Genomic DNA, 22,022 nt, shown 5'->3' with positions numbered 1-22,022 from the left:
GGTCTCCATGGTCCCAGCACAGGGTGGCCATCACGGGTCCCCGCACGGCAGGCACGGTGTCCCCACAGCCCAGCACAGGGTCCGCGTGGCAGGTCCAGCCGTCAATGGCGTGTCCCCCTTGTCACCACGGTCCCGGTGCGGAGCAGCCATGATGGGTCCCCAACGTCCCCGGGGTCCTGGGACAGGGTCCCGAACATCTCCAGCACGGGGGCCCCAGCCCAGGGTCCCCGTGGACCTGGCACAGGGTGCCCACGTTGGGTCCCCGTGCAGCTGGCACGGTGTCCCCAGGGTCCCATCACGGGGACCCCAGGACAGTCCCCGACATCCCCAGCCTGGCGTCCCCAGTGTCCCCAGCACGGTGTCCCCAGTGTCCCACTGCAGAGCGTCCACGTTGGGCGCCCAATGTCCCCAGCCCAGGGTCCCCCAGTGTCCCTGGGGGGGGGTCAGTTAAAGGCTCAAGTCTCTCCACCACCACCCCCAAACGCCCAGCGCCGCTGCCCACCCCGGCGAGAGGGGCCCCGACCCCTGCCCTTGGGGTCCACCAGCGCCCCACAGCGAGTGGGGCTGGTAGGGGTTGTGGGTGGCGCGGCGCCTTTAAGAGCGGCGGGGACGAGGCGCGGCGCCTTTAAGAGCGGCGGGGCGGGGCGCGGCCACTCTCCGGCTGCGTGCGCGGCGGGTGCGCCGCCGCCCTCATTGGCCGGCCGGGCGCGTGGGGGGGGTTACCGCAGAGCCTCCTTCCGCGCCTTGTGCTTCCGCCGGCGAAAGGAGTCCCGGCGCCCCGCCTCCTCCCCCCTCCCCTCCCCTCCTTGGCGGGGCGGGCGGCGGAGGGATCCGCCCGGGGCGGGGGGGGGTGGTGGTAGGGGGGGCGGTGCTGCGGCTCGGCTGGCCGGGATCACCTTGGCGGGGCGGCGGGGCGGCGCGCAGAGGAGCGGCGGCTCTCGGAGAGGACGGGCGAGGGGCGAGGCCGGGCGGCGGCAGGTAACGGCGGCCTGAGGGCCAGCGGGTGGTGGCGGCGGCGGCGGCGGCGACGGCGGCGAGCGAGCAGCGGTACCCGCTGCCTCCGCCGCCGCCATCATCCCCGTTCCCGCCGTCGGGTGAGGGTCTCCCTCAGGCGACGGTTGGGGGGTGGTGGTGGGGGGAGAGCAGAGCGCGGCCGCGGTGCCCCCTGGGAAGGTGGGGGTGCGCGCGTGCGGCGGGCTCGCGGCGCCGAGCACGTGGCGCGGCGCCGGGTCCCGCCCAGCCCCGGTGGGGAAACGATCGCGACCGGGCACCGCCGGCCTAAGGGGGGACGGGGGGGACGGGGACGGAGGGGACACTCCGTGTGTGTTGGGGAGGGAGGGAGGGGAAGGTCTTTGAGGTGAGGGGTGGGGGGGAAGCGTGTGCCCCGCAGACCGGGCGGTAAAACGGAGCGCGGGGCCCCCGATTGCAACATCTCGTCCGCCTTCCTGATGGCCGGGGCTGGGCCGGAGTCTTCTGGGAGGCTGAGTCAGATGGAGACGGAACGAAGCGCTTTGCCGGCTCCCCCTCGGCTCGCCTTCCCCCCCCCCCGCGTGTCTGCGCTCACGTAAGAGCCGCGGCGATGCTCTGAAGAGCATCAACTTAAATCAGTGTACGGCTCGCTAAACTCACCACTGATGCTGCAGCCTCTTTATTCCCCCCCCCCCCCCCGGAAAAGAAGGCCCCTTCTGAATTAATCTTCTCCCTTAATTATGTCTGCCTAAACACGTCCAATTGATTTGGACAGTCCCTTGAACTGTGAAAACCTTTGAAATGTGTTTAAACCCTCTTTGCAGGCTAGTTGGGCATGAATAGTGCTTTTGTCGGTGGACAATGGCAACCTCCCGACTGTCTCCTCAGATTAATAAAAGTAGAGGACAATCTCTGAAAACCTGCTTTGTTCCGATACGGCAGCTCGTTATCGGAGAGGCCCAGGTTAACAGAAATCAGTGTTTTCCAGAGGTTTTTGTGATGTTAATGTCTTAACTTTCCGGTTACCTCCTGCTCCTGGGAAGGGCTGCTGTTAATCCTGACCTGCCTTGGCCTAAAGGTTGCATGACAAAGAGGTTTCTTGGTTACCCAGATACCCCCAGGGAAACTCGAGGGCTTGTTGTGCAAGCAGGAGTGCTTAATTAAAAAAATTTCACTCCTAAGCACGTAATTTTATGCCCAACATTCCATTTATAAAACAGAATTTAGGCTAATTTAGAGGAGCTAACGTTTGATGGCCTAATGGGTCATGCTGATGCTGGCTGGTTTCCAAACCGTCACCAGATTAACGAAGGCCTTTTCAGCCGAGGCAGGAAGCTCTGCTGCGAGCCACGTGTTTGAAGCTGGGACTCTTCCCTGTGAAACCCGTCAGAGAAACTTCACTCTCACTAAATAACGAGCTTGCAGAGACTGCAGCGCTGCTTCTGAGCCCGTTTCTTGAGCAGCCTGTGTTTTTCTTGACTACCAACTTCTTTATCTGCCCAAAGCTGTAAATTTTATGAAAACCTTAATTTATTGGCGGTAGCTGGAGTGATCCAGTGCCGGTGTTAGTTCCCTTTCCGCACACCAAGCTAATAATTTAATTTGCTAGAAACAAAACGTTTCCCAGGCTGGCCGGACCACGTGCTAGTCCTTTATCTCCCGCCTGGCTGGAGGCCCTTGTTCTCCCTGGGGGAAGATGGTGCTGGGGCTGCTGCAGCAAGCGGTGATGGATGGCACGTAGGGAATGAGGGAATGGGGCTGCAGTACCTTGTCGCTGCCACCCACGGCTGGGTGCGCAGCAAATCCCCATCCTGGAGCTGGGGATACAGCAGAGGGATCTATACTTCTACCTAGATTTATATATAAATGTAAAAAAAACCCCAAAACAAAACCCCAAACTTTCTTTTATAATGCAGAAAAGATTTTTACAGTTTCCTTGAAGGCAGTTAGGTGGTTTCTGCTGGTGTGGGGCCAGGCTTGTCTTCTGTCAGAGCAACATGCTGCAAGGTAAAGTTGGTAGGTCTGCCTGCACTACAAATACCCTCGAGATAAATCTTTCTTGTCGCCAAATATCTGATGCTTGTCACCTTGACTTGCTTAATTTTTTTGTTAAGCCTCCTGTATCCCTTTACCCTCTGGGGAGGGCAGGCTCAGCTAAGGCAAGGCTAATCCATCTGCACACAGGGAAAGTGCTGATGTTGCCCAGTGCCATGCAGGCTGGCCTGACCTTCCCATCCCACGTAGCTCATCTGCTGAAAAGCCGGAGAGGCGTCTCCATTGCGGAGCTGTAGGTCTTTCCTCCCGCGGAGCTGTGGCTCGCTGCCGGGGAGAGTGTATGCCAGCCAGGAGCAGGTGGTGGCTTCTGGGTCCCATCCTAGCGTTGCAGAAAAGAGATGTCATTTTGGGGTGGCCATCTTGTACTTACGTAACGGCGTGACGCCACCTCCTGCACCAGCCACCCAGGGAAGAATGTGTTGTCCTTCCTTCCTGGAAGAGGGCTTGACAGGCTGTATTAAAAGCCTGCTTTGCTACAGAGCTGTATTTTTTTGTTGTTGTGTGCCTTTAGCTTCTGGAATGACAAAACTAATGTTTTTCTAGGCTTTTTTTGGGAATCTGAAGGCCTGCCCGGTTTCATAACCCTGCCCTTCTCAAATATAACTGCTAACTCAAACCATTTCTGCCTCTGGCCAGGGACACTGGGCGTGAGCAGCCTTCTTCTGCAGTCTCAGTGAGGTTGTGTAAATGAGGCTGACCAATAAAACCCGAATAGTCACCCACCGAGAGCATCCCTGCTGCCTGTCTGCACCTTTTACAGGCAGTAAAACATCTTTGTCTGGCATGGAGGTGGTTAACGCCGGTCCTGCCTGGGGACAGTCCCTGCAAGGATTCTGCAGTTTCCACTTCCCTTTGTCACTGATAACAGCAAAGAATTGGCCCACGGCGGGGAATGCCGCAGCCTCTCCTTTCCCCATCCCCCAGGGCAGATCCGGAGGTGCCATGGATTTAGGGTTTCTCTCAGCCAACCGCAGGATGAGCTGGCTGGAGTTAGTCACCTCGCTACTGCAAAACCGGTTGTCCTGACCTCAGACGGCTCTTTCTAGAATATTCAAGAGCCAGGGACATACCAGACATCTTTGGGACGCCCTGCCTGAAGCACAGGCAGCCCAAGTAATAAACTTGGAGATGTAATCGTTATTCCTTGAGGAAGAAATTCAGATTTATTCAGTGCTGGAAACATTCAGGCTTTGTAGGGTATTGCTTACCCCCTTCCTTGCTCAGCCCACACTGAGTGTCTTTGGGCGTCCTTGAAGTCCTTGCTCCTCTGTTTGATTTTAAAAAAAGCAAGTCTGGAGTAGTGGGAAATGCCAGACATTCCTGTTACATTTATGAGACTGGTCCTTCCAGTAGAATTCAGTCAGTGCTTTGTAAATACATGGTAATGGGAGGCAGGAGGAAGTATTAAAAAGCGAAGCTTGTTGGTAGCAGGGCATGGTGCTGTGGGCAGATGGGTATTTGGGATACTTTTTGGCTGCTGCGCTTCTGCTCTCGCCCCTGGACAAGGTCACAGTGTCTGTGATTAATTTTTCTGAGCTCACTGAACTGCTGGAAAATCTTGTGAAGGGAGTTCTGACTGGGAACTTAACTTTCCTATTTATAAAGGCTTTAGGGGTTTTAAAATTATATTTGCAAATGACTTCAGTGGGTGCGGGATTTCCATGAGATAGGGGGAACTCACCTGCCTATTTTTAAAAACTTCCAAGTCATGCTCTGGATGCAGTTTCTGTCTCGGGATCCCGTTGTTTCATATTCCTCTCGTTCCCAGAAGCTGCGCAGACCTGATCGCCTGTGTTTGCATGGAGGCAATTTCCCAGCAAAGGCTTGTTTTTTTTGGCATCTAGAGAAGCCGGTGCTGCTCCGCAGGTGTCAGAGGATGCAGCAGCAAGTGTTAGAGGGCTAAAACACAATGTTTCAGGGCTGACCAGTGGGTTTTCCTATAATAATGGGACTTTGTCGGGCTTTTTATGTGGGCAGACCTTCTTGTACTGACTCTGGTGAATCAGCAGCTTCTGGCAGGGCTGAGGGAAAGGAGGCTTTGCCAGGACAAATTATGGTTTTCGCTGGCCTGACTCCTTTATGCCGCATGGGAGCAAGGCGATGGTGAGTCACGGTTGCCTGTGAGAGGATCTGCACGATCTGCACGTACGTGGGGAAGGTCTGCAGAGCAGAAGTGGCTGAGGGGAGGAGCGTCGGCACGAACAGAGCCTCTGCGGCACCGGGCAGGCACATGGCAGGCTGGCAGGGGATCTCCCTGCCTGTTCCTTAGAGGCATGGCTTCGTTCTGGTCAGCCCTGCTAGCTTTGACAAAGCTTTCGGGTTTATTAGTGCCTCTGTTTCAAAGCTGAATACACTGAGCTAGCTGGTGTGTGCAGCTAACGCCATTTTGTGACTTACTGGTTGGGTGGTTTTTGGTTTTTTTTTTTTTTGTCTGCTTGGGGCAGGCAGAACAAACCCCCTGCTCTATCCCTACCTTTAGCTGAGCAGCAGCCCATATTTCTATGAGCGCCACGCTAAAGGTTTATCTTTTAGGTGAAGGCAGCTTATGCTGAAAGAGCAGCCTGCTTTAAGTATCCCCTGTGTGCCCAGGGGATGAAGTTTGAAGTCAAACCATTGTTTGAAGTCAAAACTAGTGATCTGCCCATGCCAGTAGCCACTGCCTTAAATCACTCTCTTAACCAGAGGCTTTTTGAACACCGGCAATCTAGCCTGGGCAGGTCGAAGAGGACAAAGAGCTTTCACTAGCTACTGCTACCTGAGAACAAGATTATTATGGTGCGGCCTGAGGTGCGCAATTAGAAATGCCCAGGGGTAGCAGCACTGCTGGGAAATGAGTGTCCTGCCATACGAGTGGACAGTTAAGCTTCAGTTCAGCTTCCTCTTGGGACTGTGGGCTGTTCCTGCTGTTGTGGGGATGCTCTAGTTCTGTAGAGGCAAGCAGCCTGAGTTCAGAGAGGTTTTTTTTTTTTTAATCCAAACTTGGAAAAAAAAATAACCAGTTTTAAACCTTGTGGTGGTTTTCTGCCACCCTGGGTGAGGGGGGAATGCAAGGGATGGGGATGATCTGCAGCATCCTCAGTTTGAAAAGGGACCTTGAGTGTATTAAAGGAATCTTCAGTCTTTTACATGTTCTCTGCCAAGGTGTTGTGTTTAATCAACTCACGTTTACTTGCTTGTACGGGCTTAAAGGATGGGTTTTAAGCTTAGGTGGACTTTGCTGTGATTAGGTGCTTCTCGGCAGAAGATGGCCCGTGTAAGAGCATATCCGCAGTCACGCTAGTGCCAAGCTGCCCCGATCCCCGGTTGCGATGGGTAACGCAGTTGAGGCCTGTAGGAGAAATGACTTGAGAGCTGGGAGGGATGAGGCAGAATCTCTGCCTGTGCACTCAAGTGCTTGAATTTTGTTGCGTTGTGTAGCTCCAAGGGAAGACTGGCAATGAAGAGAAGCTATGAAGGGAACATCTGCATAGAAGGCAGGTGAGCTTTGGGTGGTGTACGTGGGGGATGACATGGAAATAGCAGTGTGTCTTGCCTGTATCTGAGACTCTCAAGTAGGAACATAAAGATAGTTTGACCCAGTAGCAGCTTTCTTGTTACCTCCATATTCATCACGTGGGTGTGTTGGTGTCTCTGCTTGATGAGCAAGTCTGGGGGATTCCTAAACCTGGCACTGCTTTCTTCTCTTCTAGACACAGGATTCCAGCAACGATGTCGAAGCACCACGATGCAGGGACCGCTTTCATCCAGACCCAGCAGCTGCACGCTGCCATGGCGGACACCTTCCTGGAGCACATGTGCCGCTTGGACATTGACTCGGAGCCAACCATTGCGAGAAACACCGGCATCATCTGCACCATCGGTACGCGATTCCTAGATAGGAGAGAATTGCAGCTGTGAATCCCTGTGTTGGTGAAACTTGTTAGGGAAATTGTGAGAAGGCTTCAGCTTTCATCCCTTGCCAGGGCTGAACTTGTGTGTTGAAAGAACACGATTTTCCCATGTCTGCCTAACCCATGTTATTGCTAGGAGTGAATCCAGTAGCCAGGGAAATCAGAACTGCTTAGGTTCTGCTGCGCTCCTCAAGGCAAGTTAAAGCAATCTTTGCTTCTGTAGAGATGAGCTGCTTTAGCGCTGAGCAAGTCTGTATCCATTATACCTTTTCTCTTCCACATGAAACAGCCTGGCGTGTGTGGGTTATCTCATTATTTTTACAAAGTTAATATTCAAACTCTTTCTTCCTCCTAGGCCCAGCCTCCCGCTCGGTGGAGAAGCTGAAGGAAATGATTAAATCTGGAATGAATGTTGCCCGCCTCAACTTCTCTCACGGCACCCACGAGGTGAGGGTGGGGTCTGAACTGATACAGCCCTCACTGGGCTCTGTGTGTGTGTCTGCTCACCCTCTCCCTCATGGAAGAGGGAAATCCAGCTTAGCCCAGGCCAGCCTTAGTGTGGGAAGGCAAAACTTAGCTCTGCTTTTGTGGAAAGCATACTGGTTGCACATATTGAGCCTGTGTAATTGCTGTTAACATTTAAGTGTGCTTTCTGAGCCATTATGAAAGTAGTTGAAGTTGGTTCCACACCCTTTCTCTGTACCAGGGAGCCAGGTAACTGATACTTGACACTTGTGTGCCAACTGCTTGTCATGAAATCCTTCAGTTCTTCCTCATGTCCTGCTGTTCGCTGTACAAAGCTGCTGCTTCTCAGTTAATAGAAGCTGAGAAAATTTGTCCCTGTTTTGCTGTGCACCTCTGCAGGAGTACACAACTATTGGTTGCTCGTCTCGCTTCTTGTTTTGTTGCTGGGGATTTTGCAAGCGGGCAATCAATGAATAACCTTGTCTCAAGAGAAAACTGTTAGTGATTTGAAGTAATTACTGTCCCTAGTTGAAAGAATTGAACTCCTGGGTTTGCTTGGCTAACCAGCAACTCTGGTTGTGTTCCTGGGAGTCATGCAGTTAGCACCATGGTATTTGGGAGGTGGTGTGGTGAGCTTTTAAGAATAAGGTCAAAAGAAATCAACGTGATTTGTGGCAGACAAACCCTTATTGATATAAATAGATGAGATCCTAAGTGATACTGGAGGAGCCGAGGATCCCATTCCAGGTTGCCTAGAATGCCACCCTGAGCTGAGTTTTTTTTTTTTTTACCCTGGCTGCCCTCCAGCTTTCAAAATGTCAGACAGTAGCCAGTAGCAGCTGTAGGTGGTTTTACTTACTGAACCGTGAGCCTCATGGGGCATAACAGCTTGGCTTCTCACCCTCGTGGCCTTTAAAGGCCACAGGGCACTGTCAAAATCAAAAGGTCTGATGCTTAACTGTGGACGACCATCAGACCTTGACTAAACACCCTGGTGTAGTGTCGGTGCATAGGCTGTAGTTAGCAAAATCTGCCTGAAGAAAGGGTAGTGTGGAATTACTCTGCCTTCCAGTAGTCAAATCCTGCAGCTGGGTGGCTCATCAGGGAATTGGTGGCCAGGCTGAAACTGGGAATTTTCACACCGTTGCTGCCTAGTGGAGCTGCTTCTGTGGTTTGCATACTTGTTAGCTGAGGTCAAGGACAGGGACCTGTGGCTTTCTGCTTTGGGTGAGGTCTAACTGCACATTTCACACAGATGAGGTTAGGTTACAGCAGAGTCTGGTCTTGCTGTCATCTCCTGTTGAGTTTGACTGTCAGCCATAGCCAGTCTTAAGTCTGAGTCCTCTCCTGGTTCCTCCAAAATGTTCCAGTTACCAGCGAAGCCCCAAAGAATTTTCATCTGTCTCGAGTGCTTTGGTTCTTGTGTCCACCCCAAAGCATTTAATGGGGCTTCAACTTTACCAGAGGTCCTTTAGCACCCGGCTGCCACCATTTTATATAGGAACAAAAATGGCTTTTACTTCCAGCTCTGCCTGCATTCCTGTCCTGGATATGTAACTCTTCAGGAAGTCAGACTTCAGTTAGTCCTTGCTGTCAAACTAAAAAGGAAAAATCCTGGGTGGCTGGGATCAGATAAATGTAATAGCACCATACAGGCAGGTTTTCTGTACTGCATCCATCTAGGCTGCGGTGCATGGAAGGGTTGGGGCCTTCTCCCCCTCAACTTGCAAACACAAATCAATAAACTAAATTTTTCCTGCTCTAAAGAGTTAGCCATTGTGTATCTCTGGCAGAGGGCATGCACACAAACTTCAGCACAGCATTTTCCAGCCCCACCTTCCTGGAGCTGGATTATTGTCCCTGTGATACTGAAGCCCGCGTTTGGGGCTTGTGTCGAGGCAGATGAATGGTGTGGGGGGAGCTGGGTGTTTCTAGGTGGGTCAGGTCAAACGCTGTCAGTCTGGTACAGAGAGGGGAAAGGTTATTTCTTATCTAGAAAAGTCTGTCAAGTGTTACACAACTTGCAGTCAAGGTTATCTCTTAATGTTGTTTAAGCAAGTAAAGTAAACTGATCTGCTGGTCATCTGAAGCTCATTTGAGGTAGTTGGGATGGGAGTTTCCCTGCAGAACTGTCTGTCCTGAAACTGGCAGCGTTAATGAAATGCTCTTGCACACTTGAAAGTTTGGAAGCCGGGTGCGTGGTGCTGGAGTCTTGAACTTGTGGCTGTGATTGCTTTGGCTCTCAAAATAAAATGTAAATACTTAAGTGCATAATGTCCTCTTAGCAAATCCTTTGTCTTTAGGGGAAATTTAAGCAAAAGAATTGTAAAAAAAACTTGTCCATCTGCTCGCCTGTGGGACTGATAAGAGGGGTCAGGCTGGAAGTCTGTGGGGGAGTCAGCAGTGTAGAGAATGGCATCCTCCCTTCTGTGCTTTGAAGGGAGGAGGAGAACAGCCATGTGTGGCAGTAGCTTAGCTGTGACGTTCTTCTGGCATTCAGGAGTCCTCCACGCACATAACCATCCAGCTGCCAGTGCTGCCCGTATTCTGCCATGTTGAATAGGCAGGTGTTCAGCAAAGCTTTCAGAAACGTTCTTCCTGAAGGCCTCTTGGTTGGTGGGCCATCTTCAAAAGGCAAGTGTATGTCCTGATGGAAAATCATGTCAGCCGAGCACCTGGGCTCTCTCCTTGAGTTGTCCTTTTGGGATTAGAACTGGGGGCACCAAAGTCACAGTCAGATAACTGCCAGACCCCACTTTAATGTGGGGAGGGCCTTTGTTTCCTCACACTCTGCTTTTCTGGAAGCTCAGTCTGAATTAAATTCTCAAGCTAGAACTGAAATTTAGCGTGTGAGAGCAGAGCTGTCAGCTTGGGCAGTGTTTGGGGTGTGTAGTGGTCTTGGTTTATTTGTAAGCAGTGGAAAGCAGTGGAGTAGAAATGGGCTGAACATTTCCATCTTTTCCCCCTCCTCACCAGTATCATGAGGGCACAATCAAGAACGTGCGAGAAGCCACAGAGAGCTTTGCCTCTGATCCTATCACCTACAGACCTGTGGCTATTGCACTGGATACCAAGGGACCTGAAATCAGAACTGGACTCATTAAGGGAGTAAGTTGCTCTTTTTTTCTGCCACTTTTTTCAGCATGTGAGACTGGATACCGTATTATGCCTGTGGCATTTTCCAAACAAAAAAAATGTCTCATGGTAGCGAGCTAGCTACCAAAAATTGGAATGAACTGCTGCAAGCTGAGAGTTGGTTGTGTGCTGGTTTTTACTGTGTTTGCTAAAATGCATGTTTTGACACGCAGAGTGGCACAGCAGAAGTGGAGCTCAAGAAAGGTGCACCGCTCAAAGTGACCCTGGATGATGCCTTCATGGAGAACTGCGATGAGAACGTGCTGTGGGTGGACTACAAGAATATCACCAAGGTTGTAGAAATTGGCAGCAAGATCTATGTGGATGATGGTCTGATTTCCTTGCTGGTTAAGGAGAAAGGTGGGTAACAACCGTTCCGGCTATGATGCCTGTTCTTTCCTCAGGATATATTTGTGGTTTCCCTCCACTAACTATTTTTTAGCTTGCAGTTCTGTATTAAAGGATTACTTGGTTCTTAATGCTGTAGTGAGACTTTGTGTAAAACTTTCTCTCCTTCAAGTGTAGCAAGTTTCCAAAAACTGACTTCAGCTGGGTTTAACTAGACTGACATCTAAAATCCCTCTTCAAAGGTGAATGTGTGGTAGGGACTTAGCAGTGCTCATGATCAAAGCCTGTTTAGCTAATTCATACTTTAGCCAGGCTAATTCATATTTTTAATGCAGGATGTAACTAGTTTTACAGCATAAACCCTGAGTTTTGTGGTTAGAGACAGAACTAGCTTTAACTGGTAATGTAGGGGCAAGGTTAGTTCCACAATACTCCCTTTATAGTGGTGCCTAGACTTCTTTAGCCTCAAGGTATCATCTCTAATCCCAGCCAGAGTGTGCAGGGAGATCGAGGTGAGGCTTTTGGGGTGCTCAGTTTGGTATCACAGGGCTCCTGTGTGCAGAAGTGCAACCTGGTAGCTTTTTTGGGGGAGGCAGTCTCAACCTCCTACATGGAACAAATGGCATCTTCTCCAAAAACAGTGTAGAAGTGGTTTAAACTGGTCTGTTGTGCTCCCATGGGTAAATTGCAAGCTTGTGTGTTACATAAGTCCTCTGAAGAGAGCAGTGATGTGGTTCTTATAGCGTGCGATGGCTGTTGGCACTGCTGTTCTCAGGTCGGGAGGTGGTGTGGGAGCCGGCAGCGGGGAGCTTGCTGGTAAACACTGACTGTGGGAACACATCTGTTTCAGGCAAGGACTATGTCATGACGGAGGTTGAGAACGGCGGCATGCTCGGCAGCAAGAAGGGAGTGAACTTGCCTGGCGCTGCAGTCGACCTGCCTGCGGTCTCTGAAAAGGACATTCAGGACCTAAAATTCGGTGTGGAGCAGAACGTGGATATGGTGTTCGCTTCCTTCATCCGCAAAGCTGCTGATGTCCATGCTGTCAGGAAGGTGCTAGGGGAAAAGGGAAAGAACATCAAGATCATCAGCAAGATCGAGAACCATGAGGGTGTGCGCAGGTGAGCTTTGTGCAGGTGGCATTGCAGGTCTATCACCCTGTATCAACGGAAGAGCACAGCCCATTCGCATTGTAGTCAGGACTCCTGGTCTCTGGCTTGCCAGCAGCAGAAAACTGTCTAGTCCGAGTAACAGGGTGGTAATGCAGGCTGTCACTTAATGCCACGTGCGTGGGACTTGACGTAGGTGTGGTATGAGCAGTGGGTTGTGTAACTGTCACACGCCCTGAGCTCATGGGGACAATGTCACAGTTCTCCCCCCATTCTGAAAAATCCACAATAGTCTTTGTAGCAAATGTGAGTTCAAACTAAAGCAAACTTGCTGTTCCGGATGCAAATCGGCAAGCTAATGCATGGGAATCACCACAATTGCGACAAACTATCAGACCAAAATATCTCAGATCAACTCATGCTCCTCTCAGTCTGTCTTTGTATAGCTTTCTATAGTGCTTTATACATGCTATGACTTGGTCTTGGTTTTCTTCCTCCTTCCTTGGCATTACAGCTTACCAAAATGGGACGTGGAAAGCCCATGCGCCGACAGCGTAGCTGTGTGTTATGCTTGGGAGCAAGGCCCTCTTTCGGAGGGGGAGGACAGAATAGATGGGAAGGTGCTTTGCAGAACAAATGGGGGTAACAAACCTCTTCCGTTGCTGTCAGGTTTGATGAGATCATGGAGGCCAGCGATGGCATTATGGTGGCCCGCGGTGACCTGGGAATTGAGATCCCTGCTGAAAAAGTCTTCCTCGCCCAGAAGATGATGATTGGGCGCTGCAACAGGGCTGGCAAACCCATCATCTGTGCCACTCAGGTACTCGAAATGCAACACTAGCTCATAACTGCCTGAGTCTGGCAGGGTGGGAACGTCAGTAGCTGTCATGGCTTGATGGTGTTTGCTAGAGAGTGAGATGCCAAGAGGAAAGAGGTTTTGCTTGAGCTCATCTTGAGGCACTTCTTTAAAGATGTGTTTGGGATCTTCCCCAGCAAGGTTACAGGACCTCTTGTCTGTCTGCTGAAGGTTGTAACCCTCAAAACCTCATGCAGTATGAGCCTTTTGGGCTGACTAAACAAATTCTGGGGAAAAAATCGCTTATGCTTTGCCTTGCCATCTTGTAGCAGCACATCTGTGTCTAACAGAGAAGACTTGGAAGATACCTGGGAACCTTAGCAAGATGGGCCCACGCTGCAGTGTCAGAAGGAACTGAGTAAAAGATCCATCTCCTTATTGTGGGAGCTGCTAGTGAGGGAGGGAGACCTGATGCTCAGCTTCACTGGTTCCAGTAGGGATCATGTATGGACAGTCCTCAGGCACTGGGAGGGCTGGTTTCCTGGCTGTGCTGATTCTCTGCACAGGCTGTGGAAGCGAAAACTGTCTCTAGACAGTGGTCATCAGACAAGGTTCTGGATTTACAGTGGCATATGCTCCTTCCTCTTCCTGTATTGCAACTGAAATGCTGCCTCAGGTGGTGTTTCATGAGGAAGTGTTTTTCTCACTGATAGATGCTTTAATTCAAAGCTGGTTAGGGACCAGGTCCCTCTGTCCTGAACCCACAGGAGAATTCTTCTCCCGGAGTCCTTCGGCTGCATCCTATCTTCTGCCCTACCTATCTATAAAATATACTGAAGCACGCTAGTGAAAAAGCAGCTGCATCCTTCTGCACTGTCTTAATTTCTTCAGATTTGTTCTTTTCCAGATGCTGGAAAGCATGATCAAGAAACCTCGCCCGACCCGTGCTGAGGGCAGTGATGTTGCTAATGCTGTCCTGGATGGAGCAGACTGCATCATGCTCTCCGGAGAGACTGCCAAGGGAGACTACCCGCTTGAGGCTGTGCGCATGCAGCATGCTGTGAGTACAGCCTTTGCTCTGGTGGGGGGCTTGTCCCACAGGTGAAAGTAGCATTCTCTGTTGCCCTGCATCTTCCCCCTGAGCCAGGCACCTGAAGATCTAAATGTCTGGTGCTAGGTGGCAGCACCTAGCAGTCCGAAGTAGTGATTTTTTTGTTCACACTCCTGCTGTAGGTGTTTCTTTACCGAGCATGGTCCTGAGGGCCTGAAATCTCACTTTGTGTGCTCCAAACTATTGTTGGGCAGAGCTGAGAACTGCTCTGCAGTGCCCTGAAATCTAAAACTTCAGATTTCTCATAGTAATTTTTGTTTAGGCCAGGGTAAAGGTTTTTTTTGCTGTTACCTTGGTATGAGTTTCTCCAAATGCCCTATTCATTTTGGCATATTAAATGCCTTAAACTTCTCCAAGGTCAAGGAGCTGCTTAAGCAGTTTATCTCTAGATAATGAAAGGTATTGGCTGACTCCTCTGTGGTGGGAGGGAGGGTGGGATGGGGGGGAGGCTTGTGAGTCTGATTTAGAGCGCTGTTGCATTCAGCACCTGGTGTGCTTGGTGTTGGGAGTGTTTGTTGCAGGAGTACTGACAGCACCATATTTTTACATGCCTGAACTGCCAGAAACCTCTGCTCTGCTTTGAGTTCACCCAGCTTGCATTTCAGCTGATAAAAAGCCTCATGTCAAATATCTGCAAGTGTTACTTCTCCCCAGTTACCAGTGCTGTGAATCATAGCAGTGATAACTGTCACCAGTTATAACTCACCAGTTTTATTTGCAATTCAGGTTATATAGATTAATGAACTCAGCTAGTGTTTGTTTGCAGTGCATTATGTGAATATTTTACCTTTATCTGGTCAATATGGAGTGGTGTTTTTTGCACGTGGTAAATGCAAAATATGACTTGATGATTACTGCGCAGTGACTGCTGGTTTACAGGCTGAACACTAACGGTGCACCTAAAAGGTTCTTCCTCAGTTTTCACCCCCTAAAACAGGAGGGTTGACTCTCCACCAAGAGCTGGAAACTTGCTGCAGCAAACCTTACCACCTGGGTTTCCATTCTGGCATTAATTTTTAGACTTGGGCACGTTGCATTGTACCTGTAGCCTGAGCTCAGGATCTGTTGCATGTGCTTCTCTCTTCCTGCAGACCTGGGAATGGTGGTGTTCACTCTGCCAGGCCCCTGCAGTAGTGGTTTTAACCCTCTGTGCAGAGGAGCAAATACAGTTTCACTTTATTTAATGTAACATAGCACAGGTAGTGAGGTGCCAACTCTGTGATGGTAGGAGCATATACCCCTACAGTCAGGATCTTTCATCTGAGCTAATTCACTTGGTGTTAGTTGAGAGAAGCCCTGCCCAGCGACAGTGCCCTGAATAACCACGGTCTGAAAATCTGCAGCATGGCCAGAGCAGAGGAATATTTCCTTCTCAAGTGGCCACGTGGTCATAGCAGGGAGAGAGCACCTTGCCTCTGGTAAAGAGTGGCTCCTGTATGCATTCCCTGGCCTGAAATTGGTATCAGTTTGGGTTTATATATTTGTTTATGCAGTGGTGCTACAGGAGTATTGCAAGTAAAGCTCTCTCTGTCGTGAAGTGCAGGCAGCAAACATGGGGGCTGTGATGCTGAGAACGATCAGGGTCTGTGCTATGTGCTATCCTTGCACCTCTCAAAGACTTGACCTGTCTATTGCCAGCCTGTCCCAGCAGCTTTGCTGGGACTCTGAAGGGATTTTGCTCAGCGATCCCTTTCCAGCTAGCCTCGTACAAATGAGCTTGCTCTTCAGTAGCTGGCATCTCTGTGACAAAAATGCCATGTGGTTTGAGTTTAGTAGCGAGCTTCCAAATATTGGGCAGGCTGTTTCCTGTTTGTGGGAATGGCTTCCTTCCAATTCCAGTCCATGATCCACAGTTGTCTTCAAATCCTGCCCTGGCCATTCTGTCTGACAGGACCAACGTTTAAATAGCCGCTTCATTTTCCTTTCTCCCACCTCCACCCTGGTATCTCCACCTGTGTACCAACTGGAAACCCTCTAGCCATTTCTGTGTGAGTAAAGCTAGCTGTGACATGGCATTAAGAATTGCTGTGCCCTTCCACTGTCAAAACAGGCACGTGTATACACATATTCTCTTACAACTGGGGAGTGCAGGCCTCCCTCTAAACTCATGTTCACTCTGCATGTTAGGCAGAGCTGCCTGCTTTTGGACTAGCAGCTGAAGTTAAACTGCCTGGCTACCAGCTCTTGCATTTGGAGTAAGTGTTTCGAGGCAGATACTTCCATTTTATCTAACAGCAAGTGTAAAGCCAGCAGTAACAAAACTCACTGCTTTAGGACTAGAGTTGGCGCTGGAGTACTGTTCCTGCCTGTCACATGTGTCCTGTTATTTTTAGACATAAGATACTTAACTACTTTGGCTTAGACTGATATCTGTGGAAGAGGGATAATTCCTAGCATCACATAAAATAATTCATTAACACTAGAGCAGCAAAATTCTTATTTGGAAGGGGTCTAACTACAAAGCTTTCACTATAAGGGCACTTCAGTCTCTGCTTAAACATCAACTTGTCATGCTTTGTGTAGTGGCTGCTCACTTTCTGGAGTAACTGAATGAAGTTGTCCTTGAAAAGATGATCAACCTTTGCATGCTTTTCTAGTCTCTCCAAGCCTTCTTTATCGGGTTGTCAAGGGCTAACGCAGCCTTCTGAGATGAAGATTGTCTTTAAATGTGAGTGATTCCCAGTGTACTGGGATGAATAGATTACTGAACTTGTTGCAAATGCTTAGCCTGAAGAGAAAGCCCTTAGTTACGCCTCTGCACCTCTTGTCTGTCCAAGTCTGGCGCTGTACAAACACCCCAACATACACATTGTGACAACCCTGTAAAGAAGACTTGTTCCTCTTTATTTCTCTATTACTGAAAGGGAAGTTGGTACAACTCTTGGAGGTGAAACTTCATTGGCTCTCAAGTTAAACTAAATCTAACGAAGCCGAGAGAGACAGTCTCCCAACTTCAGGGGTGCCGTTGGAAGTGTGTTGCTTGCATGTTGGCTCCATGAGGACTGTTCTAGTGGTGCTGTGTGGTGTTGGGAGAATATGAAGGGGGAACATGGAGCTACAGAGATTGCCTCTTGAGGAATCGGAGGCAAGCAGATGGCATGAGAGTCTCTCAAGGAAGTAATAAGCAGCAACAGCAAAGTGCGGCCTGAATGGGCTTGCTGTAGTCCTTGAAAAGCAATCTGCATTTGGCTGCTCTGAAAGGACTCCAAAATATAGCAGGAATGCCACCTTCGCAATGCCTGCCCAGTGACCAGGGCCCACCAGTTAAATGGCATGGTGGACCAGGCAGTGTGGCTGTGGCACGTTAGTCTGAGTTGTGTTCAACAAATTCACAACCTGAGAGCCAAGGAGTTTCACAGCCTGACCTTTAATATCCCCTTGCCTGCATTACTATGACAATTAAGCAAATTAATGTGATCTCATGTTACTCTGGTATATTTTTCCTTCTTTTCTTTCCTCTTTTCTCCTCCTTCCCTCTTACTCGGGCCTGCAGATCGCTCGTGAGGCTGAGGCTGCAATGTTTCATCGTCAGCTGTTCGAAGAAATTTTCCGCCTCAATGTTAACAACAGGGACCCTGCCGATGCCATGGCAGTAGGAGCAGTGGAGGCCTCTTTTAAGTGCTTAGCTCCAGCCCTGATAGTTCTGACCGAGTCTGGCAGGTAGGGCCCAGAGAGGGGGCTTGGTGCCAGTTCTTCCCATGAGTAAAAACATGCTCCGTTCTAACACTGCAAATATTTAGCAAGCAGCTTGCTGCTACAGTATCAGCCTTGCATAACTGCTGCGGTCTGAGTTGACTTCTCTGTGGCAGGGAGGGACTCCAGGTAGGCAGGAGCAGAGCGAGAGTGCCTGGCAGTTGGCATGAATGTCACCCGAGTGTGGGCTCAGCAGGGCGAGGTGACTCAGTAGGTGCCACCAATTCCGAAAAGAAACCCTGAGGATCGAATGGTTCCTCTATGAGGCTGTGCTGGTCGGGTGGCTGAGTGTTGTGGCCATTGCCCCAGCGTATTGAACTAAATCTGGGCCTGCTAATTGGTTAATGTCAAAAGCTGACAGTATTTGTGTGACACCTTGCTGATAGAGCAGCTCGCCTTACCCTGTGCTGCCCCGAGCAAATGATGTGAGTGTTGTCTTCCCGAATGCATGTTGCTCTTATAGATTGCCCGGGAGGCCGAAGCCGCCATCTTTCACAGGCAGTTGTTTGAGGAACTGCGTCGTCTGACTTCCCTGAACTGTGATCCCACGGAGGCCGCTGCTGTTGGCGCTGTGGAAGCGTCCTTCAAGTGCTGCAGCGGGGCCATTATTGTCCTCACCAAGTCTGGAAGGTAGGAGGTGACAGGTTCCCTCAGGTCAAGCCCACTTCGTGACAGGGTGGGGGAAGGAGACTCGCAAAAAGATGGCTTTGAAAGCCCAGAGCTGTAACAGCGAAGCGTGGGTTTTGGCAGCGACTGGGAGCCCAGGCCGCCTGCCTGCAGTGCCGGTTCCTCAGGAGATGGGCAGACATCTTAAACATCTGCACATACGTAACCTCCGAGTTCCTCAGCCTGCCCCTGCCAGCGTGGCATCAGCAGCGAGCTCTGCCTCCTCTTGCTGTTGCAAATGGCATCTCTGCCAGCAGCGCTGGCTGGAAGAGTCAAGGGAAAAGAAGTGTTGCAGCTTCGATTCAAACTTCTTGGCAAGAAATCCTCCATTTAACAGTAAGGCAGAAGTTCAGTGGATGCAGAATTTTTTTTTTTTTTTTTAAATCAAGGCCTTGGCCTTTTGTAGTAGCATCCAAGTTACTGGTCCCTTGCTGAACCTTTCAGGCATCAGCCCTGCTTGCTTAAGCCCAAGTGGCAAAGAGGGACTGCTTAGCCTAGAATTGTTAGGCAGGGAAACTGAAAGCATTAGAAATTTCCTCTTACAGGCTTCCTTATGCCTGCCTTCAGTAATCTCACTGAACAGGCAGGCATCTGGCAGGCACCCAGCAGCCAAGTGCTGCCTGCACTCAGGTGAGCTCAGTGCCTTGGCTGCAGGTGAAAGACAGCAATGCGGATGCACTGGAACTATATAGTTTGGGATTTCTGTCCAGCGACGGTGACAACTACTGAGTAGAGACTCACTCTTCCAGTTGTGGAAAGGGAGCTGAAGCCTTGCTGATCGGCTTTTCCGTCTAGAGGAACTAGGCTGCCTGCTCTCAAAGCACGTCCGACCATAAGTCTCAGACTGCTTTCTGGAAGAAAATCTGAATTTCTTGCACTGGATTCGGACCAAAGAAATAGTGCAGCAGCAGGGATGTGGTTATATGTGCTGGGCACGGTCTACCTGAAGATCTGGACCATTGGTGAATCCTTCACCTAGATTTACGCTTAAAACGATTTGAAGCAGCCACTTTCTGCAGAGATGAGGAGTGACTATAAGCAGTCAGTTTCTGGACACCCTCGTGCTTCTAATGTTTCTTTGTAAAAGGTTCCAGTCTTACACTTGACCTTTTTAAAGAGACTTGAACTCTGATATTTGAATATTTTTAGCTGTGGATTCTGTTACAGCCTTTGAGTACCTGGATCTCCTTAAGCTACCGGGAGGCTTCTTGGACAGCGTGGGAAGGATTGTCTGAGAGCTGGCACGTGTGTTTGGGTGCTTTGAGCAGACTGCTACTGCCTACTTTAAGCAGCAATCCTTGAATCTGAGTATTGCTGAGCTTGGCTCCACTAAATGAGGCTGCAAAGCTAGTGGAGATACTGGCATGCTCGTTGGAAAGATGGAGCTGTAAATGCCATGGCCTTGCAGTGTTAAGCTACATTTATTTGCTGATGCCCTCTGTAAGCAGCGCCCAGGGAAAGGGAAGCTGTAGTCCCCACCCAGGGTGTGCTGCTTGCTATTTTAAGGCATTTTAAGGACTTTGTGCCCAACTTTCTGGTATAAATTTTGGCCTTGGTTGCATTTGCTTCCTGTTGGGCACAAGAGCAGAGCTCTGTGTGGAGGAACCGGCCTGTTCGCTGGCTTCAGCAGGTGAACGTGGCTGGGAGGCAAATGGCTTCCTCCTTGGCAAGCTTTGGGTAGCGCTGCTGGCGTGGGCTCTTTCCATCCCATAAAGCGGGAGCTCCTCAAAACAGAGGGAACTTGCAGGGACCCCCATTGAGATGCCAAGGACTGCTTGCAGAGGCCAGAATAAATGGCACCTTGCCACCTTAACATAGCAACAGAGACAAATAAAGGCTTGTTTTCAGGCCCAAAACACCCAGATGGCACTTCCTAAACTTGGAGGCGAGGTGATTTTCACCACGAGTAGGGACTGCCGCCAAAGGATAGCCTTTGGTGGTGGTCCGCCCAGTTGCCTGGCTGGGAATTCAGCAGAGCATCAAGCTCGTTGGTGAGCTTGGCTCTTGCCAGTAGCTCCTGTGTCCCTTCAGGGGTTTTGTGGAGCCCTCCAGGGTGACAGGCAAACCTCGCCGCCGCTTGTGCTCCCTTTGGCTGTACATGGGTTTCCTCTTGGGCGGCTGTGCCTGTAACGTGGTGCTTCACCTCGTGTCTGGTTTCCTTCTAGATCAGCACACCTGGTGTCCCGGTACCGCCCGCGGGCTCCCATCATTGCTGTGACCCGTAACGACCAGACGGCGCGCCAGGCCCACCTCTACCGGGGCATCTTCCCCGTCCTGTGCAAAGAACCAGCCCATGACGCGTGGGCAGAGGACGTGGATCTCCGTGTGAACCTGGGCATGAATGTTGGTGAGTGATGCTGCTCCAGCCTCCTCTGGGGAACAGTCTGGTGGGATGTGGTGGTCCTGAGCACCTCAGATGGTGCTTCTGGGGTTACTGATGGGGACTGGTGACAAGGGGAGAGGAACTCCCTGCCTGTGTGGTAATGGTATCCGACTGGGAAACGGGGTACAGTAGTTGCATAAGCACAGCCGCATCCGATTGTGAAATGGGACAGCAAGTTTGTCACAGCTGCCTTAAAATAGGTCCCAGCAGAAAACGAGGTTGGTTTTAACGTGATAAGTGCTTGAACCGCGATGCTGGAGACAAGAGAAGTCTGGAGCGTGGTGGCTCCTTTCTCCGGTCCCTCTCCAAATCTCGTGCTGTTGAATTTCAAGCTCTGTGTCGCAGAGGAGCCAAAAGCAGAGGCGAAGGGTCCGAGATGGGTGGGCAGCAGGAGGACGGGGTCTTGATACCAGCCCAGGGCCGCAGCTGCTGTGGGACAGGCCCACCCCTGCACCTCGGTGGCGAGGGGAGTGGGTGACAAGTGATGTTCCCCCCCCGCAGCAAGCTGACGGTGGTGGGACCTGAGCTCTTGACACCTCCCTCTCTTCTCTCCTAGGCAAAGCACGTGGGTTCTTCAAGAGTGGTGACCTGGTCATCGTACTGACGGGCTGGCGTCCTGGCTCGGGCTACACCAACACCATGCGTGTGGTGCCAGTTCCCTGAACGACTGACTCCAACCAGCGCACACACCTTCCTTCCCCCCCACCCCGCTCCCCTCTCCCCTCGCGTTAGACCAGCCATCGCTTGCGCTGTTCTCCTTCTCCCTAGAGTGGATGTAGGTTGCTAAACCACCCAGTGCAGCAGCAGCAGGGGGGAAGAGACCTTAAATCACTAAAAAAAAAAAAAAAATACTTGAAGTGTTTAGTTTTTTTAAAATCTTTCCCCGTAGCAAGTCCTGCCCCGATGTATGTTGGGGTCGGTGTCAGAGGTTCCTGCGTGCAGCTGGGCCTCCTAGTTTAGTGCCTGTCCTCAGGGTGTGAAACGTCCCTTTCCCTGCCCCTGTTTCGGGGTGACAGGGAAGGGGAGAGGTGACGTGTGGTCAACGGTTCTGCTGTAACCCTCCTAACTCCAGGGAAGCTGCTACTTCCCCCCCCCCGTGCAGACCAAATCCAAGGTGAATCCAGCCCCCTTGAAGCCAGTGGGTTTTGTTTTTTGTTCCAGGGGTTGGGGGTAGAAGAAAGGTGTTGGTTCCCGACGCAGTGCGAAGGCCTTCCCGTGCTCCCCTTGCAGCGTCGTCTGTGCGTCAGTCGTGTTTGCCCCTCGCCCACACGCTCCCCCCGCCCCCCCAGCCCTGAGTCTCCTTCTTCCCCCTGCCCTCCGACGGGCCCCTGGGCTGGTAGAGCACAACTCTCCATCAATAAAGAGAAGCTGAAGCACCCGCCGGCCTGCCCTCCTCCTTGGG

The 22,022-nt window shown here is 51.0% G+C and overlaps 1 protein-coding gene across 3 annotated transcripts; it reads left to right on the top strand.

The window, feature by feature from the left end:
• The first annotated feature begins 819 nt into the window (after nt 1-819).
• Nucleotides 820-21,998, top strand: PKM (pyruvate kinase M1/2). 3 transcript variants are annotated; one of them, XM_069797755.1, is made up of 11 exons: nt 820-978; nt 6,714-6,883; nt 7,270-7,361; nt 10,356-10,487; nt 10,688-10,874; nt 11,713-11,983; nt 12,641-12,791; nt 13,675-13,827; nt 17,372-17,538; nt 20,403-20,584; nt 21,177-21,998. In XM_069797755.1, the coding sequence occupies exons 2-11, from the start codon at nt 6,733-6,735 to the stop codon at nt 21,281-21,283; spliced, it is 1,593 nt and encodes a 530-aa protein (XP_069653856.1). In that variant the 5' UTR covers nt 820-978; nt 6,714-6,732; the 3' UTR covers nt 21,284-21,998. The 3 variants fall into 3 exon arrangements, with proteins under 3 accessions (XP_069653856.1, XP_069653855.1, XP_009923861.2); XM_069797754.1 differs by lacking the exon at nt 820-978 and adding an exon at nt 6,444-6,501; XM_009925559.2 differs by lacking the exons at nt 820-978; nt 17,372-17,538 and adding an exon at nt 18,035-18,201.
• The last annotated feature ends 24 nt before the right edge of the window (nt 21,999-22,022 follow it).

This window comes from Haliaeetus albicilla, chromosome 12, assembly GCF_947461875.1.
Source record: "Haliaeetus albicilla chromosome 12, bHalAlb1.1, whole genome shotgun sequence".
NCBI classification, from domain to species: Eukaryota; Metazoa; Chordata; class Aves; order Accipitriformes; family Accipitridae; genus Haliaeetus; species Haliaeetus albicilla.
The sequence above is the reverse complement of the archived record's forward strand: the minus strand, read 5'-3'. Positions and strand labels throughout refer to the sequence as shown.

Bases quoted from the DNA above. Each gene is read 5' to 3' on its own strand.
- PKM (XM_069797754.1), top strand. From the start codon at position 6,461: ATGAAGAGAAGCTATGAAGGGAACATCTGCATAGAAGGCAG. The intron at 6,502-6,713 runs GTGAGCTTTGGG...CTTCTCTTCTAG, and splicing joins AACATCTGCATAGAAGGCAG to ACACAGGATTCCAGCAACGA. The intron at 20,585-21,176 runs GTGAGTGATGCT...CTTCTCTCCTAG, and splicing joins GAACCTGGGCATGAATGTTG to GCAAAGCACGTGGGTTCTTC.